Source organism: Acomys minous (genome assembly GCF_964271855.1).
Source record: "Acomys minous genome assembly, chromosome: 5".
Taxonomy (NCBI): Eukaryota; Metazoa; Chordata; class Mammalia; order Rodentia; family Muridae; genus Acomys; species Acomys minous.
The window spans coordinates 76,901,070-76,920,788 of NC_140494.1; the positions used below are offsets into that span (position 1 = coordinate 76,901,070).

The 19,719-nt window shown below is 39.1% G+C and overlaps 1 protein-coding gene across 3 annotated transcripts; it reads left to right on the forward strand.

The window, feature by feature from the left end:
* The first annotated feature begins 196 nt into the window (after positions 1-196).
* On the forward strand, positions 197-19,237 carry FAM76B (family with sequence similarity 76 member B). Of its 3 annotated transcripts, none has more exons than XM_084783563.1 (10): positions 197-537; positions 1,261-1,325; positions 2,172-2,226; positions 3,162-3,317; positions 5,220-5,419; positions 8,896-8,943; positions 9,116-9,196; positions 9,872-10,004; positions 12,643-12,744; positions 16,743-19,237. In XM_084783563.1, exons 1-10 carry the CDS (start codon positions 451-453, stop codon positions 16,830-16,832), a joined length of 1,017 nt encoding a protein of 338 aa, XP_084639689.1. In that variant the 5' UTR covers positions 197-450; the 3' UTR covers positions 16,833-19,237. The 3 variants fall into 3 exon arrangements, with proteins under 3 accessions (XP_084639689.1, XP_084639690.1, XP_084639688.1); XM_084783564.1 differs by having other exon boundaries at positions 9,869-10,004; positions 14,656-16,842; XM_084783562.1 differs by having other exon boundaries at positions 199-537; positions 9,869-10,004.
* The last annotated feature ends 482 nt before the right edge of the window (positions 19,238-19,719 follow it).

The following is a 19,719-nucleotide window of genomic DNA, read 5'->3' on the forward strand; positions in this document are numbered from 1 at the left end:
GGGGTGGGGGGGGTGGGGAAGGGCCTTGGCTGGTGGGCGGGACCTCCTCAAAGCGGATTTCGCGCTCTCAGAGCGGCGGCCTCCTATTGGTTGGCGCTTTCCTCTCTTTGTGGGCGCTCCCCGCGTAACCTGGGCCAGAGGCTGGGCGGGGCTTTCGAGTGACGCAGAGCTCTCCCTAGCCAATCATAGGGAGGGACGCGGGGCCGAGGAGGAAGCGGAATCCACAGCCTAGCTCCCTCTTCGTCTCCCTCCGCCACGGTCCGGGCCTAAACGGGAACGGCGGGGGCGGGCGGTAGTGGGTGTCCCGGGACGGCGGCGGAGGCGGAGGGAGACGCGGGGGGCCCGGCGCGTTGCCAGGCCCGGGCGGCAGCGGCAGAGGAGACCGCGGGCGGGGCAGCCGAGTTTCCCGGAGGCCCCGCCTGAGCGCGCGCGGAGGAGCCCGAAAGCAGGATGGCGGCGTCGGCCCTGTACGCCTGCACCAAGTGCACGCAGCGCTACCCCTTCGAGGAGCTCTCGCAGGGCCAGCAGCTCTGCAAGGTCGGTGTGGGCGCCGGGCGTTCAGCGCACCGCTCCCCGCCGGGGCCCGGGCATCAGGTGGGCGAGACCCGGGTCGATCGCGTCCCGCCTGCTCGCAGGCTAGGGCCGCCGGCTCGGCCGCGCCTGGCGGTCTCGGGTGGGGCTGAGCTTGGTGGCCGGCAGTCCACCGTGTCGCAGAGATCCGGGTGCAGACTCCCTCACCCCCAGCTTTGGCAGGGGCTGGCTGCCCTCTCCTTCCACTGGGAGGCAGGGCGCCGTGTTTGCACTTTCTTGCTAGGAACCCGAACCCGAAGCTGCAGAGCTTGGTGGCATCCTGCTTCCCTGTCCCGGAAAGCGAAGCGACTGGTTCGGGAACAGAATGCTTTCTCTGATTTGGAGCTCCTCCCATCCCTTAAAAGCCGGGATGCTGTCAGTGAGCAACAGTACAAAATAACTAGTTTCACATGTAATCAATCACACCCCCCCCCGGAAGTCAGTTCTGACAGCTTCCTTAATTTATCTGTTCCATACCCCCCCCCCACACACACATCCAGTAAGGACAAAAATATCTATGGTCTTCCCATGGAATTATAATAGCTGCTGATACGATAAGTCACCCAGTTGTTTACGTTGCCAGCCAGGTTTTATTGACATTCAGGCACTTGACAAGATCCGGAGTAATTTCTATCAGAAAAGTGAGATTGAGGTCTGAGATAAATACTGACATGTATTATCTTATTACAGGAATGTCGGATTGCACATCCTATTGTAAAATGCACTTACTGCAGATCAGAATTTCAGCAGGAGAGGTTTGTATACTGAATAGTTTTTCATTGCTACAAATTCATGTAAGGAATATCTGGGGCTTGTAATATTTGTGTCAAAGTGCTTTGAAAAAGCTTTTTGTTTCTGAAATGTAAAGTTTAGAACTATATCTAGTATGACAGAACACATTGACTTAAAAAAACCTTAGTTTTAGAACATGAGAAAATAGGGGATAAATTGATGGATGGAAAACGTACACTTTTGACAACAATTACTTTTAACCTATTTTGTTAATGGGAAGATGCTAATTAATCTACGGGAAAAGCTGTAAGACTGAAGTCACTGACGTTGGCAGTGTGACTAGCACAGATGTTTTTAATAGGAAATTCCTCTTTTGAGGGCACAGAATAAGCTCAAGAACAAACAATTTTGTTACTGTCTGGACATCACAGTGGAGACCAGCCAACTGGAAGGTAGGTGGGTCCTGATGCAGGAGAGTGCACTTTCACATCCATAAGGGAAAGCTTAGAACCAGACAGAGCACATAAGCACTTTGCTTTGTTTTCACAGAAAATATACAGTAAGTTGGTTGCCTATAAGCACAGTGTTTGGAGGTGGAGGCAGGAGAATTACCACTTAGAAGCCAACCTGGGCACATATCCTGAGACCTGGAAGCATTGTTTCTAATAAGTAAATAGTGTGTGGAAGATTTGCCTTAAAGAGAAATACGTCTGCAAAAAACTACCCTAAAATTAATATTTGTATTTTCTCATCATGAATTAGAATAAATAATCTACAAGTCTTTTGGCTCAACCATTTGTTATAGGTCAGCATGTGTTACACTGGAAAGCTACATGATTGTAATCATCTGAATATAATTTCCTTTTCAGCAAAACTAACACAATCTGTAAGAAGTGTGCTCAAAATGTCAAGCAATTTGGAACAGTAAGTATGTTTTTCATTTCAAGGCATTATTATTGGCCAGTGTCTGTACTTTTATGTATCTCAACATACCACAATAGTTCATGGAAGAGAGGTTCTATAATCTTGATGGCAAAATGAAAACATTTTTAAAAACAATGCCTGTTTTGCATACTGTAATAGTGAATTTCAATGTGAAATTTGTGAAGCTATTTCTTAAAAGTACAAATAAAGCAAATTCTTTAATGTGGAGAATATATTATTTTCAATGTTAACATCCTCAAACTTTCCCTAGTTTCTGGAACTTTTTATATGGCAGTACCATTCAGGTGTTCAAAACTAATGACAGCATCATGGTACAAACTGGCCGGCATGTATGTTGTAGATATTAGCATAACTAATGGTCAAGGTGCTAACCTTAAGACTCCATAGTGCCCTGAATGTCCAAGAAATCAAAGGAGTTCATTGTTACTTAACTGGATTTGCTTATGCTATTTTTAGTATTGAAAAGATCCTTAAAATACATGTTTACTGTGCCAAGAATCTAGATATGGTAAAATAATTTTTAATTGAAGAAATGATATAACATTTAAGCCAACTAGCATATCACTGCAAATTCATACCCTCAAGTTAGAGGTTCATGAGATTTTTTTGTGAATAATTGTGTGACCTCATAAGCAAACTTTGCATTGTGTAAATAAGTCCTGAGTATGTTTCCCACAGTGGTTAGATTTCTGAGCATGCAGAGTTGAGCATCATGATTGTAGCAATAAATGAATAGATATATGATGTTTGTCTTTGAATATATACTTGGCAGAAGAAATGTTTTTAATGTAATGTTTTCCTTTTTTAACCTCTCCCCACCCCACCCCCACCCCCAGATATTTTACAAATACTGGCTATGTCTATGCAGCAAGGTTTTAAATGTCTCAGTTAAACTAAATGTATTTGTTTTTCAGCCTAAGCCTTGTCAGTACTGTAACATAATTGCAGCATTTATTGGTACCAAGTGTCAGCGTTGCACAAATTCAGAAAAAAAATACGGACCACCTCAGACCTGTGAACAGTGCAAACAGCAATGTGCTTTTGATCGGAAGGAGGAAGGAAGAAGAAAAGTATGTTTTGTTTATGTTAAGATGTCTTCTAGAAATAAAATAGCAAACAACTTGACAATTATAGTCAGTACTCCTCTAAGACATTTGTTTCTGCTGCATAAAAACTGAAGTGGAGGAATAGCATACTTTTGTCTTTGCATCATGGACTTATCTTGATCAGTTAGGATGACTAATACTTTAAAAGTTAGTCATGCTAAATATGGTGTGTGCCTGTAGTCCCAGCTCCTTAGGAGGTGGAAACAGGAGCAAGGCCAGCCCAGACAATACAGTAAGACTGTCTCAAATAAGAGTTTTTAAAACTACTTTGATAGTTACTCTGCATATGTCAGTTCAGTTTTGCAGTAAATCTTTTCACTTACGCCCTTTTGCTGGTTACTTAAAATTGCTGATACAAACAAAACAAAACAAAGCCCAAAGGCATATTAGCACATAAAATTCCAAGTTAATATTCTGCCTTTTGTTTGGGCTCATGTTGGAAACTACTGTCGTTTCTCTCTGCCTGCAGTGACTTAATTATTAGCTGCACACAGGCCATTTCTCCGCTGACCAGCGTTCCCACAGGCTTCTGTTTGTCAGTTTCAGATGTTTTAGAGGATGACTGTCTCTTGGAGGGGCTCACCCCTAACCCCCCACAGCACTGTATGTACCCTAGCTATAAGACATGTGCCTCCAGCATTTCTTGTATGAAAGGAAGAAAGGCACAAACTATATCTTAATTTTGGGAAGAAGTCACTTTCTCTGCCCTGGACTCACATGATTGAGTCTTACTATTCTCAGTAGTTACCGTCTGTACAATTGCCAGAAACACAGTGAATAGTGAGCTGTGGCTTTTAAGGGAAATGCAGGATTAAGGTCTTGCCTATAATGTTGGACAGTTTACCAATACATTTGTGACCTTTTTTGTCTGTTGAAGATAACTTACATGTAAATTTAATTGAACTCATGGCCAGGAGCAGTAAAAGTAGCTGAATAAAACTTAACTAAAATGTTTTTCTAAAGACCATCACAGCCCTTGGAACAATTTTTAGAACTAAAAATGACAGTACTAAATGACTTACGGAAAGAACAGTTGCTTACAGTTGAGAGCTGAGGAAGTGTCCCCAGCTTGTTGTGCTGTGGTTACGGCTGGGACATCTGCTGGCAAGCTTTGCACTGCTCTTCATGTGTGTGAATGTCTGTAAACAGGATTTTAGACGTAGAGATCAGTAGGCAAACCTGCAGATACATAAACGCTGACTATAACGGGGATTTGGTCATTCAGGCTTCTTAAGTCGCAGTACTTAATATTGTAGGAAGCGCTCTATCAGTTTGGTAATTATATTTAGACTAAGACATTCAGGCTAGATTTCTTAGAGATAATCAGCCATTTGTACACCTTAAGAATTTTTTCAGACTTATTTATGTCTACAAGTGTTTTGCCTCCATGTATGACTATGTACTTCATGCCTGCCTGGTGCCCACAGAGGTTAGAAGAGGGTGTTGTGTTGGATGTCCTGGAGCAGAGTTAGCGGTGGCTGTGAACGACCGTGTGGGTGCTGAGAACGGGACCTGGATCCTCTAAAGCAAAAAGTGCTCTGAACTCCCTGGGCCATCTCTAGCCCTTATTGTACTTGACTTCTAGACTAAATAAAGGGAATGTCTCTCAAAATTAAAAATAATTTATCAGTGTTGGAGGTTTATAAATCAGCTCTAGCTAGTTTTATAGTCCTCTGGCAATATCATTCCAAGTGTCAAATGTGTTAATTTAAAAAAAAAAATCTTCATGTATACGTATAGTCTAGAATTTCATAAAGCTCACAATATTGCACACATGGTATAAAGTGTAACTACAAGTTTAGTCCGCTTGCTGGACTCACTTGAGCCAGTTCACAAGTGTGCTTAATGCTGTTACTCCCTTAAAAGGTTGACGGGAAGTTACTGTGCTGGCTGTGTACCTTGTCGTACAAGAGAGTTTTACAGAAGACAAAGGAACAGAGGAAGAGTTTGGGCTCTTCACATTCCAATTCTTCATCTTCATCTCTTACTGAGAAAGACCAGCACCATTCAAAACACCATCACCACCACCACCACCACCACCACCGGCACAGCAGTGGCCACCACAAGTAAGCACTTTGAAATCCTTTGTAGACCCCTTCCTGGCATTGCTAATCTTGCACTGGCCTCTGTGCAGTGGTAAGATGCTAGGCCAGTTTCAGTGCACATGCTGAGCTGCTTTAGTTTCCGGCTGTGCCCTAATTTCATGCTCTGTGAAAAATTTCCACATGGAATATATTCAGTGTTTATCGAAGTAGTAAAGAATTCATGTATAAAATCATCATGTGTGAAAATCAAGATCTATCAGCGTTGACATTATGCTAAATAACAAAAGCTGTTTTAAAGATAATTCGAGGTTTTATATATGAATTTGTTTATATTTAATCTTATGCATGCGTGCATGCCTCCACATGGAGGTTAGAGGACAGCTTTGTAGAGTCAGTTCTGTCCTTCCACTTTATGCGACTCTAGAGATGTAGCTCAGGTTGAAGGCTTCATGGAAGGAAGCCCTTGTTTGCTGTCCCAGTATTGGAATTTATTTTTCACTTGCCATTTGCTTAATAAAAACCTATTTAAAGCTGGGCATGGTAGCACATGCCTTTAATCTCAGCACCTAGGAGGCAGAGGCAGGCGGATCACTGTGAGTTCGAGGCCAGCCTGGTCTACAAAGTGAGTCCCAGACAGCCAGAAACCCTGTCTTGAAAAAACAAAAAACAAAATAATAATAATAATAATAACAACAACAACAACCTATTTAAAGCAATGTGGAGAAATACACATTTAGCCCTTTCAGAGAACAGATTGTAACATCATTTATGACTAGTAGAAAAAAAAAATTTCATTTTCTTTTGTAGTAGGGATTGAACCCAAATCTCCTATGTACTAAGCACAGTCTCTGCCATTGAACTACATGTCCAACCCCTATAAAAGCCCTCCAATATTGTTAATATTGGAGGTTCCAAAGTGTAAGAGATAGTATTTTCAGCTATGGGTACTTTGTTTTTGACTTTTGTTGGTTGTTGGGTTTTTTGAAACATGTGTAGTTTTAACAGTGTTCAAATATAGCATCTTAATTTTTAAAGTGGTTTCAGGTGAGGAGAAATAATGTAGTAGCAATATGTTAACTGTGTACTATTAAGAAGTTTTTAAGATGTAATTTTAGTTTTTGTAGAAAATATCAACATTAAAATAATTTTAATATGTAAATGCAAATTGCAAATAAGGACATGATAGTATACATATAATTTTCAGGATTTTTTTTCTCCAAATTTTTCTATGCATCTTTAGAATTTCAGATAGCTATTTAAAATATGATCTTACATGCATGAAACAAATGGCTTCCACATTTTACAACACAAGTTTTAACTTAACTGCCTCTTAGGCTATGAGGATTCATTAAGCCCTTGATATTTGCTACTATGTTGTGTTTCTTAGGGTGACAGTGGTAGAATGCAATGCAATGGCATATAAAAAGAATCTTAGGGTTTTGTATGTGAGAAGCCCAAGGATCAAAGGAACACAAGCCTTGATTCTGCTCCTTGATTGAAGATCACGTAGCTATGGATCATAAGACCCACTCCTCCAACTCCAGAATGCCTTCTTTTCTGGCTCCTTTGCAGAAGGAATTTTCATAGCATGATGAGAAAGAATAAGATGTCGAGTTAGGTGGAAGCCATCTAATCTTTTTAAAGAATAACAATTTTTTTAATGGGAAGGGGGAAAAGAACGACCAACTTTCAATTTTTTTCTTTTAGGAGGGCTACTTAAGAAATAGAACTGGGTGCAGTGGCGCACGCCTGTGATCTCAGCGTAGGGAGGCAGAGGCAGGCCAGCTGATCTCTGTGACTTTGAGGCCAGCCTGGACTATTGAAGTGAGTCCTGGAAAGCCAAGGCTATGCAGAAACCCTGTCTTGGGGGGGGGGGGGACCAAAAAAACAGGCACATTATTATTCTCTTATTATTCACAGGAGAAAGGTTCCAGGTTCTTTGGATACCACACTCTAAAGTGCATAGTGTCTTTCATGATGTGGTCTAGTGTTTGCATGACCCGTGCCGTCCCGTGCACTGGAAATTAGTTACAGTACCTAACACAAGGGTATATTCATAATGCATTGTTGACTGTTATTTATGCAAACAAGACAAAAATTTCTTTATTGTTTTGTGCAAACAGTCACTGACTGCTGACCTACATTTTCTCTGTTGTTGATTGACCCCTCAGATATAGAACCTGGCAATGCAAAGGGCTGATGGAATAGGCAAGCAGGTTGTTGGGTCCTGTCTTAAGTTCTTTATCAGAATGAAGAAGGTGGAGATAGAGTGATGGGTGATGAGGAGGAGTCACTGTAGCAGGGCGTGACACTAAAGTCAGTTTGGATCCAAGAATGACAGCCTCAGATCGCTAAAACGGAGATTACAGAAGTTTCTGATCATCATTAACGTGCTGTTGCTATTTAAATAAGTAATTACGTGACTTGGGAGTGCTTACATGTAATGAGATTTGTTTTAAACATCCTTACACACACATAAACACACAGGGTGTCGGGGGCGGAATTCTACTGCAGTTTAATGCCTGGTGAGGAATGATCCAGCTTAACCAGGTCATAGCTCCTATCTCCCCAACTCTTCACTTAGCATTTCAGTCTTGTTTGTTTTGTTCTTCTGGGTACACTTTAATTCTTTTAGTTTTCCTTAAAAACATGACTTAAATGGTTCTTGGGCACATGTAAGTGTATATATTTATTATACATGTTAATGCTATATTGGGTGGTCTTCCTCATGTAAGTGCTTGTTGCTATAAACAAAATGAATTACACTTCTCAGATGTGTATCTGAGATTTGGAGATTTTAACTGATTTTAAGGTCATACAGTCTAGATGATGATCACCTCTTATGTTGTATAAATACGGGTTTTTGGGTCGGTCACATGCTCTATAGTGGTTATTAGTATTAGGCAAAATGGAAAGGAAGTCATAGATAGTATTATGAGTGAAATCAATTGTTTTTATGAAATTTTCCAACATGTTGAGTATGATGTTTGTATTTACATACAAACATACTGACAAAAAGATACACAAATTTTGTAGAGGCTGTTTAGGGAAACTAAGAAGACTGAAAGAAAGAGGTTACTTCCGGGTCCAGCTTGACACATGGTTCCTAGCAGCCTGAGTTTGTGAACTTTATCTGCATTTAGGATAACCAGATTGATTCAGTCTTCTAAATGGAATGGCCAGGGCAGATGACATAGTCATTCCTAGATTCTTACATGATCCTGCTATGGTCTTGTGCTCATGTACTCCAAAACTGAGTATAATTTTTAATTGAGTTACTGGAAATCCTAAAGTGAAATGCAATCTACCATTGTACGGGTCTTTAAAAAAATGTAAGCAGGCTAGTAATCATTGGATTAGAGTTTGTCCTATTAAAATGTGACTTGTTCCATATATCAATTTATATAGCTTTATATAAGATTTATAATACAGGTTGATTCTGTTTGGAAAGAAAGTGTCGAATAAATGTTATCAGATGTTACTCATGTGTTTTTCAGAATCAGCAGTCTAAGTCCTGAGCAGGAGCAAGGACTGTGGAAACAGAGGTCAGTATGTTGTGTGCTGTGTGTTTGAAGTGCACTTGTGTAAATCAGCCTGTCTGACATGGTTAATTAGACTGAAGAAACTAGTGATGTTCAGTGATATTTCAGAGAAAGAGTAGCTTATAAGTTGATGCCCCAGTTTTATGCTAATCGTTTTGCTAATGTTTCCTTTTAGCCATAAATCCTCTGCAGCAATTCAGAATGAAACTCCAAAGAAAAAGCCCAAATTGGAATCTAAGCCATCTAATGGAGATAGGTAAAAATGAATGTCTTTAGTGCTTTGAAAATTGAACTTAATTGAATAGTTCTGGTTAATTATGAATTATTACTACATATTTTATCTGAGAATAGAAACATGGGTCTCACACACCAACTTTTTAAAGACCTTTTTAAGTCACCTGGGAGAATAAAACATACATAATCAGTTAAGAAAATTTTAATTTTGGCAATAAGAAAGTGGCACTGAACTATGTTGTTACAATTGGGGAATAAATTTGGGTTTTGAGGAAAGAACAAATCTGAATAGAGAACATTACTATAATTGTTCTTCAAGGAAAAGAAACACAAATCTGATTGTGATATTTTTAAATTGACCTGCTTAGAAAATGTTTTGATTTAAAATATGAGTGTGAATTTGTTTTTAGTTCATTAGCCAACGTTTGCTGATGTTACTGTACAAATTGGCTGCCTATTGCTTTACACTAGAAGTATTGACCCCCTAAAAGCTAATACTGAATTATATTTCTGCAGGTGTATGTAATGTGTGCCATTAGTAAGGTAATTTGCCAGTTGCATCCATTTCTGTCAGGTACATATTTTTTTGCATTAGCCTTAAGGATGTTTGTGGAATTGTCTAATTTATGCAATTTGAACATCTGCAGATTTTCCTTCTACTTTGTGTAACTCTGTTTTACTTTCTTCTTTTTAGTAGCTCTATAAATCAGTCAGCAGATAGTGGGGGAACAGACAATTTTGTCCTTATAAGTCAACTGAAAGAAGAAGTGATGTCACTTAAGCGTCTCTTACAGCAAAGAGACCAGACTATTTTGGAAAAAGATAAAAAGGTGAGAATATAGTTCACTGAAGCCGGATTAAGATTTTCATCTTTGCTTTTATTTAACCCTTCAGTTTTTCTTTAATTATTTTGTAATGTTTGCAATGTCTTACAAGACAAACTACAGAAGCCCAAATTGGAGTCTGAGCCATCTAATGAAAAATAAGTAAAAATGATGGTTGAGAATGTTCGTAGTTCTTAAGAATTAACTGAGAGGTAATTACCATAGTAATTGTTTGAACATTGGTTTTTAGTTAGCATGCAAATTTAAAAGAGGTCTAATATCTTAATTTTAAAATGAGATATAAGTGGAATATACAAATTATTGAGGGTTTTACAGTAATTGAAAATAGTGTGTGATACATATTGATCTTGTCTCTGTGTCAATCTGTATCAATTAGCTATTGAGAAGTAATGATACCCTAATGTCCTGTGGTAGTGATTAGCAGTGAGTGTCTATGCATTTTGTAGGAAGTGGATTGTATACTGGCTTTACAGTGATTCAGGATGAAATTCCAATCCTGTCCATTTCTGTGTGCCCTTAAGTAGGGCGTGTACCCTAGTTGAGGCCTTGGTTTCTCACATCATAAACATGTGCTGCATGCTACTTGATGGGCCGGCTATGAGGCTCGTGTCTGTGAGAAGTGTTTCCTGCTTGGCACATGTACATGCTCAGTGTATCGGTGCTACTATTTGGAAGAGAACTAACTACATATTTAGGTCCAGACATGCATCTACTAGTAAAACAGCGAAAACATTTTTAAAAAATTTTGAATCACTCTTAAAAAACATTAGTTGTATTTTTAATACAACTTTTAACAAAAGAAGTGAACTTAAAAAAGACCTAGAATGTTTAAAAGAGTCTTTCCATCGGCAAAAAAGAGATTGAAGTTAGAAAGGTCCAATAGGACAAAGTTAGCCTTTGAGCAGCTTCGGTGCTCCAGCGCCACACACTGCATGGTGACGGTTAGTGGCCTTCACTTTACTACTGTTCAGAGGTGTGCTTCTGGCTGGCCTGGAACTCCGGGTCTGCCTGCCTGTGCCTCCCAAGTGCGGAGAGTAATGACATGCCCAGCCTCTTTATTTTAGTATGTATCACAGTTTGAGTAAATTCAGCTTGTGGAAATTGGCATCGATATGCAAGGTAAAACTGGATAGTTGTAGTTGCCTTTTTTATAAGTGACAGAAGCTTTAAGTTAATTTGCTTTTATGAAAATATGTACACAAAACTTTAACTTATTACACAAAGCCAAATGTGTCTACATTAACCCTGCACACAAGGTAAATAAAATGCCAAATTTAATGCAAAATAGCAGTAATTCCAAAGCAGGCATCAACAAATTGTAGACAAATGGCTCTCAACCTTTGTAGTGCTGTGACCCTTCAATACAGCTCCTCATGTTGTGGTGACCCCACTTCCACCTCCATGCTGCCAACCATAAAATTATTTTCATTGCTACTTCATAACTGTCAGATTTTGCTCTTATGAATTGTAATGTAAATATCTGCATTTCCCAGTGGTCTTAGGACCTTGTAAAAGGGTAGTTAACACCACCCGCCCAATAGGGGTGACAACCAGCAGGCTGAAAACTGCCGCAGTACACTCTCAGCTCCCTTATCCTCACCATCACTGTCGTGTTTTAAGGAGTTTGTTGGCATTTCCTGCTTTAGTGTTCCTTTAAAAACAAACAAACAAAAACCCCACCAGTATGTTTACAATTAGGGTTATAAGGAAAATAATAATTATGTATCTAAAATTAACTACGCACTTGCAGTTTAGTTTCCTGTTCCTCTTTCAGCTGTGAGTGACTTTCAAAGCCAGGCACTCACCATGCTGTCAGAAAGAGTGACAGGCAGATAAACAGACACTGTTTTTACCGTCCAGAAGTTCACAGCCTGGAAGCAGTACAGCAACTAAAATAACTGTCAGAGTTGGTGGGGTGAGGATTGGCGTTTCAGAACAGACGCCTTTTCATAACGCATAGCACTGACCCAGGAGAAGAGACGGGAAGCTGTTTCTGTGTGGCTCTGTTCATAGCAGCTTAGGCTGTAAATAAGAAATTACACTTTTGTTTGCATTCATATGAGTGAAAACATTGTCCTGTAGTCTCTGCTTCCTCTCACTATTGAGTTTCTCCTCCTACTTATCTAATTTGGTTCATGTTTTACAGTAAAATTGCTTTTCCTCATGCCACATTGAATGTATTTCTGTGCTAATAGGTAATGTAGTATGATTAATGGCTTTATGTACATAATACTGGGCACAAATTAACAATTACAAACACACTGCCCTGAGTTGATAACTGTTTGTAAATTTGCCATTATGAAGCCTTTTTTCCTTGCATTTTTGAAGATGATTTTAACTGGAAACCTGTTGACTCACTGTGACGTGCATTTGGAGCCCTCTCCAGGGTGTGCACTGTTCAACCTTGCTTTGGCATGCTAGTTGTGAAAGTGTGACCAGTGAAGCCAAAAGAAACTTCTCAAAGATCTTCCTTAATATTAGAATTCCTGCTGTGTGTTACAGAAGGTGCAGCTGCTGCCAACTTCCTCCACCTTTGTGTGTGCTCCTTGCGCACTTACATAGTGTTAGTACATGGACAGATGTGCATGCATACGGACGCCATTCTTTCTTTTTACAATTTCAGTTAACTGAGCTGAAGGCAGACTTTCAGTACCAAGAGTCGAACTTGAGAACTAAGATGAACAGTATGGAAAAGGCGCACAAAGAGACTGTGGAACAGCTTCAGGTAAGTGGTGCTGCTGTGTGAAGTGCTGGGCGGGAGACCTAAACCTCTGTGTGCTGGTTCTCTCCTGACTCAGGTAGATTGGTATCATTACCCCTGTTTTGTACATTTTCAGTTTTAATTTTGACTTTATAAAGTTTTGATCCTGATCTCATTAAAAGCTCTTGTTTGAAATCACTTGAAAGGCGATTCACTGTTTATCTTGAAAACATGCACGCACTAAGTGGGATTTCCAGAAAATAGTGAAGAGTAGTCACCTGACTGTTGAACTAAGATGAGACTATCTTTATGATGTTGAGGTGAAAATGCCCCTCTGTAATCATTCTTCCCGTTTCCTTTGGATACCGGGAAGGAAAGTGGATAAAGAAAACCAGTTCTCGCTTGGTAGTAGTGGCCCATCTCTTTATTCCCAGCACTTAGCGGGCAGAGGCAGGTGGATCTCTGAATTGGAGGCCAGCCTCTTCTATAGAGTGAGTTCCAGGACAGCCAAAGTTATGCAAAGAAACCCTGCCTCAAAACTTCCCCCACACCCCCAAAAGAGCCAGTTCTCAAGACCATGATTGAAGGGCCTTTATGCTGTGTGCAAGTGCTGTAGACCACGACAGTGCCTAACTGTGGACTGTCGGAAAGTGCTGCCCGTGTCTTGGGTGCACTCCTATATTTAGTATAGGCTTTAAACATGCAGCACAACTAAAAATGAAGCTGAGAGTCGCCACCATCACAGGTGCATAGTGACATCAGCATAGAAAGGGGTTGTTCCCTTATTGAAACTTCTTTTTATCTGTGTTAAAAGCTTGATTTCATGTTCTGCGGTTTATAAAAGAGTTCATCTTTGAGTGACGCGCTTAGGGCTGTTTCATTAGTTTACTTTTGCTGTTCTGGGGATCAGCCCTGGTTCTCACACATGCTAGGCCCCTAGGTTAAGAAGCTTTCAATCTTAAACATACAGATGATGATCTACTCCGACTTCACACGTGAAGAGAGGGTGCAGCTTAAAAAGGAAAGTGTGGATATTGCTTCACTTGTATGCTGCGTTTTCCTCCATAACACCAGGGATATTTTCTGTTCTCTTGTCGTTTGGTATGCCTCATAGCTGAGTAGGATTTGCATACTTACTGGAATTTAGGTGTATACTCCTTTCTCTTTCACGTGTTCTTACTAGTGACAGGAATTTGAAAAGGAGCTCTATAGAGCCAGGGCCTAGTGCATCCAGGGAATTTGTTCATTGGTGGTGACTTCTAGAAATGCATTTGCCCTCCCCCTCAGAGATGGCCCACCATGAGGGCCTCGTGTGCATTAGTTACCATTTTTTACCCACCAGCCATCATTTTGTTTTATTCTGTTCTTAGTTATGTTGAAATGATTCCCTGGGATATAGTCAACCTTATATAATAGAAGGGCTGAAGGAAAAATGTGTAAGTTATAGAATAACCATAACAGTAAACTTCCTAGGACTGATTTAACCCAGTACTTTCCTCTGCTCCAAAAAACAGTCAGGTGCAAGAGAACCATTTTTACTTTAATTTAGTTGGTATCTTCAGCCTACTTCCTCTTAGCTGAATTTTCAGTGTTTTGTATATGCTGTCCATATTTGCTCCTTGTAAGAGCTGAGTTATGAATTATCCCCAAATTACAGGTGAAAGTGGACATATAAGTAGTAAATGAGACATAGACACTTACGCCGTGTGCCTCACAGTTAGCTGTTTGTTCCCGAGTCCTGCATCAGCTCACATCTCAGGTTGCCCAGGCATCTGTATGTCCTCGCTATCAGTTCCTCCCTGTCCACTTTGAGTTTCTGCTAGAGACGCTGTTTACAGCTAAGTGTAGGCCCCACCTCCTACCTGTAGTAGCAGTTACTGAGGTGAGTATGTATACCTAGTTAACTACTTTCTACCTCGTTTGTTCTCTTCTGAGGTGGTGCTCCACTGTATAGCCTAGTTTGGCCTCAGACTCAGCATCCTGCTTTAGCTTCCAGGTACTTGGGTTTGCGCCCCTTTACTCCTGCCTGCTTTCTTAATCTTTTATGATAGAGAGAATTTAATGATTAACAAAATCTATCTTGCACTAATAGCTCTTAGATAAACTTTCATTCAAACCTAGGAATACAGACTGAAATTCATCCCCAAATTGTATAAAATCCTAAGTACCAATAATGCCAAGTAAAAATTGTGCTCTTTAGTAAGTTAGGCCAAGAGGTGAGCAGAGAGATTGTGTGTGAATGCTGCTGTGTGCCAAGGCTATGTGCTTAGCTCTTTCAACTCCCTGAGTCTTCTGTTAAGGATAAGGTGGCCTACAGTTTAGGCCTAGTTAAGTGGACCTGCAGATAGGCAGAGGCTATATAGTTATTCATTGAACTTTCTTCCTTTATTTTGGCTGACATTTTTAAATGTTTCTAACTTAAGTATTAAAATAATTGCATCAGCTTCTATAGGGTGCAAAAATAAGTATTAGAATAAAATTTCAATGTGTATATATTTAAATACTGCAATATAAAATTTATATTGCAAATATTCAAATAAGACTCAAAATAGCAACCATGCACTATTTTTCTTAAAGCCTTTGTCTTATATAATTATCAACATAATTACTGATGTCATAGGGGGACTATTACTGTATATAGAAAATTAGTATTCAAGAGAAAACCTGCTTTCCAAGATCTTATTTTTTTAGCTCCTGCATTTTGTTCTAAGAAAGAAGAAAGTGGAGTTTTAATTATTTGGTAAGCCAGGGTAAGGCACATGCTTGCTAGTAACTGACTGGCCTTGCAGACCTGGCCTATGCCTTTCTATGCCCTTCATTGCTCCACACTAGGAAATTTGTTTCTTGAGTTTCCTATTTCTAGCCAGTGGGTCTGTTGTAGTTCAAGGTTAAATAATATGTAGGTAGCTACACTGTTACTCTTTATATCTGGTGGTGACTAGGATTTGTCTGAGAGTGACAGTTTATGATTATGAATAGTGGGGTCTTTCCTTTCTGTGCCTGAGGAGTTGAGAATTGTGTTGTTTTTTTAAGACATCCATACTGTTTGTCTCAGAAACTTGAATGGCCTTGAGTGTCTGTTCTCATTTTTTAACTCCCTGGCGGCTGCATGCGGAGCACAAACAGAAGGATGAGAAAGACTCAGTGAAGGTCCTTCCTGTAGATCCCCCACAAGCAGTCGTGTTACCAAATGGCAAGCAGCGGTCTGTCTGATGACCAGGCATTGATGACAGTCAGGGAAAATTCAGATCATTGGCAAAGTAAAATTTTGAGTCTTTGGGGTGGGAGTGGGGGGCAGTTTTTATGAAATTATACCAGTCCTGTTAGGAAGTTGCTTATGTAGTGCTACAGTCAGTAAACGTGAAAGGGCCACTAGGGGTGGGTGAGGAATGCTGAAGAGTAGCATCTTGCCACCAAGACTCACACCCAGAGCTCAAGTTCCAGGACCCACATGATGGGAAGAGGAAGTGGACTCTCTCCTTTGACCTTTGCATGCACATCATGCCTTCGCATGCGTGCATGTGCGCACACACATAAATAAAATAAGTTTTAAATATATTAAGAAGACCTATTTTTTACAATATAGACTCAAGCTTTTTCTGCATAACAGTACACAGCAATGCATTCAGCTAGAAAATTCTCCAAAGTAAACATTTGATTCATTCCTTGATGCTTTCAATTGTAGAATAACATGCATTTAAATAGCTTTCATGCTTTAAAGAACCAAAAGCTCTTTTCTTATTTTAATTTTGAAGCCTCTAAGGATACAGCCACTTGCCATTTCTTATATAATTAACTGTAGTTCTGGACAAATAATATTGACATTTGCCAAGAGCTGGTAAACAATCTACAATTTCTTTCTACCTATCTAACCTTAAAAAGATCAAATATACCAACTTTTGGATCTTTTAGTGTTTCATTGATACTATTTTTATATAAGTGAAAAAATAGTATTAAGTAATAGTTTTCAGCATGACTTAATAGTTCAAACTTTTTAAATCTTGAATTTTTGTCTCTCACAGGCCAAAAACAGAGAACTACTCAAACAGGTTGCAGCCTTGTCAAAGGGTAAAAAGTTTGACAAGAGTGGAAGCGTGCTAACATCTCCTTGAGAAAGTCACTTGTTTAGCATTTCTGCCTGACAGTATGTGTGAGGGGTCTGTGAAACCCTTAGATTCTGTGCAGTGCAAAGATATTTTTACATGCCAAGTACAGTGGTATGTTTCCTATTCACTTTTGTAACTGACACACAGCATTTTTTAAGTTGTAAACATGCAGATAAAACTTCAGCTGGTTTGGAGTGTCTTCTTAATTCTTTGATACCCAGAACTTTTTTCTAGCAATAGTATTAACGGTTGTGGAGTGCACATGTGTGCACCGTATAAAATGCAACATGCAATAATGGTGTGGTTGGAAGAACAGCAGCAGGGGTTTGTGTTTTGCTTTTGTTTAACACTATGCTGATTTCAAATAAATAGTTTTCAATTTAGAAATGCAAAACTTTTAGACAAGGAAAATGGTGAACCTGGTTTTTTGGGAATTGTATTTTTACTTCATATCAACATGGATTTAGAGAATCATGGTGCTTTTATTAAAAGAGCTTCAGAGTATATGTAAATATGTTTTTAAAAGTTACATCACTAACATTAGTTTAGCAATCTAACATTTCATTACTGTTATAGGATTGATGTTTACTGTACAGCATCCAAGGTAAAATGTTTTTGTTTTGTAAAAACTGTAGATTTTTACTTACAAGTGCCTTTTTGCCACCTAATGTTTTTATTTATAGGAATGCTGATCTTTTGTACATATGGTTTGTTTAAAAATCATGTTAATATGTGTTTGTATATAAGTGCATATGTACAGAACCCAACTTCAAAAAGATCAAAGTTATTAGTAACATGCAGGATTGCATATTAAGAATTAACTGATAATGCATATAGACTTTAGGTGATTTTGTGGTTTGCTGCTGTATCATAAGGGAAGCTGTTGGTCATTGAGTTCATTTAATTATGTTGGAGTACTTTCCTAAAGATTTAATTTTAACTCCATTTTGATAGAGTGATTTTATTTTTATGTTATGTGGCTTCATGTTTATATTTTGTGAGTTACATGTTTTGCTTTATTTTTATATAAAATTTCTTTAAAATTTATAATGTTTCTATAACAGTCCGTATATCTTGCTTTTTTTTAATAATGTGTTGCTAAGTTAATATTTATGTACACCATACTTTGTAAATTTTAATACAAATCTGGAAAATTAAATAACTTTTTATAATCAAATCTGTGCTTATGTCTGAATGATTGAAATCTGTAAGATTCAGACACTATTTATAAGTAATTTGTCTCAAAGAATAAAATTGTCTATAAAAGGTTAAGATAGTGTGGGATAGATTCTGAGAAATTACAGATTAGCTTCTGAACGGAAGTGGTTTTCAGCCAATAACCGAAATTGGTCTGCTTAATGTTAGTTCCGGCTCCAAGGTGAACTTTAAAACCTCAGGCATTGCTAGAGACACCCTATGACTTCTTTCTCAGAAATGCGCAGACAGTTAAACTGTTCTCATCAGGTTAAAGGGTTCGTTTTTAGAGAAATGTCTCTATGGTCTTCACATCAAAGATTAGTGTTTTTAAGAATACATACTTAAAACAATTCTAAAATTATTCAAGTTTTAGTAAATTCCCCAAAGTTGTTTACTACAAGTGAAAGAAAATCCACCAGTTTAGAAGCATGTAATTTTCAAGTCAGTGAGATTAAATTAGTCACTTTTGGAAAGCAATTTACTGTTCTCAACCATGGTAGACAATGCCTTAATGTGGATGGTAATCTTAGAAGATCTGCCGAGTTCTTAAACTAGTCATTACTTTGCTTTAAATTTTGTAATGATTTATATTACAATTTCCTGGCCTTTTTTTACGATTCTAAATGAACTACAGTAGATCTGATGATACCTTGTTGGAGACGATAAAAAAGGAATCCTCCCCCCCCCCTTTTTTTTTTTTAGCTAACATGAAATTGAAAATCAGTTTAAAATAGTGAAGCTTTGAAAGTACAAGGTGAAAACTGAAATTTAGGGCCAGCATAGTATTCATCCCTAATTGGACACTCTTTATTTGATGGCCTAATCTTATAACTTAATTTTTTTTTTTTTTTGCAATTGTATAAACCAGTAATTGAGTTTCAGTCCCAGCTCTGTAGTATGTTGACTAAGGAGTTGATACTCTTTAAATGTGGGCCTGTCCAGAGATACTGTGTGTGCTGTGTTGTGCTTTTAGCCTGTTCGCTGCAGTTAGCATATCCCAGTGAGGGTCATTTGGGCTCCAGTTTATCATGTATTAATAGCCTGTGAATATTACATTTTTATAGTGTATTGGTCTAAACATGCATTTTCAAATGAACCTGTTATGCTGGTCACTTGTATAGATTAACAAAATACTGTACCTGTATACATCTGACTGTTGACATTTTGTACTTTTTTTCTAAACCCAATATTTCACAATAAAAATATACCAAAAGCATTGTGTTGATTCTACTATAACAAATTACTCTAACTTGGGTGACAAAACATATTTACACATGTGTGCTACATACACACAAATAAGTCCTGGGAACTATAAATCTAAAAGTGGCCTCAGTCTGAAAGCAAGGGCTTGGCAGAGTGGTCCTAGATGCCTGTGGTGGGAGGGGCTTGTCGGTCCCTGCCCCTTCCAGTCAGTTTCATTTTGTTCACTTGTTGCTCATCTTCGACCTTCACAGCCACCAGTGTAACCTGGAAATCTCTGCTCCTTGCTCCACTCTTCCTCCTCCTTACAAGGTGGGTGTGTCCTTGTGTCCACATTCTTAGTTACGTCTGCAAACTCCCAGTTGTTCAGTTGAGTGCCATATTTCCAGGTTTAGGAATCCCATTATGGGCAGTTTGGAGTGAGACATTATTGAGCCTAACACAGGAGCTAGGTGGGAGTGACCGGGACTGAGCATTGAAAGTACCTCCTATTCTG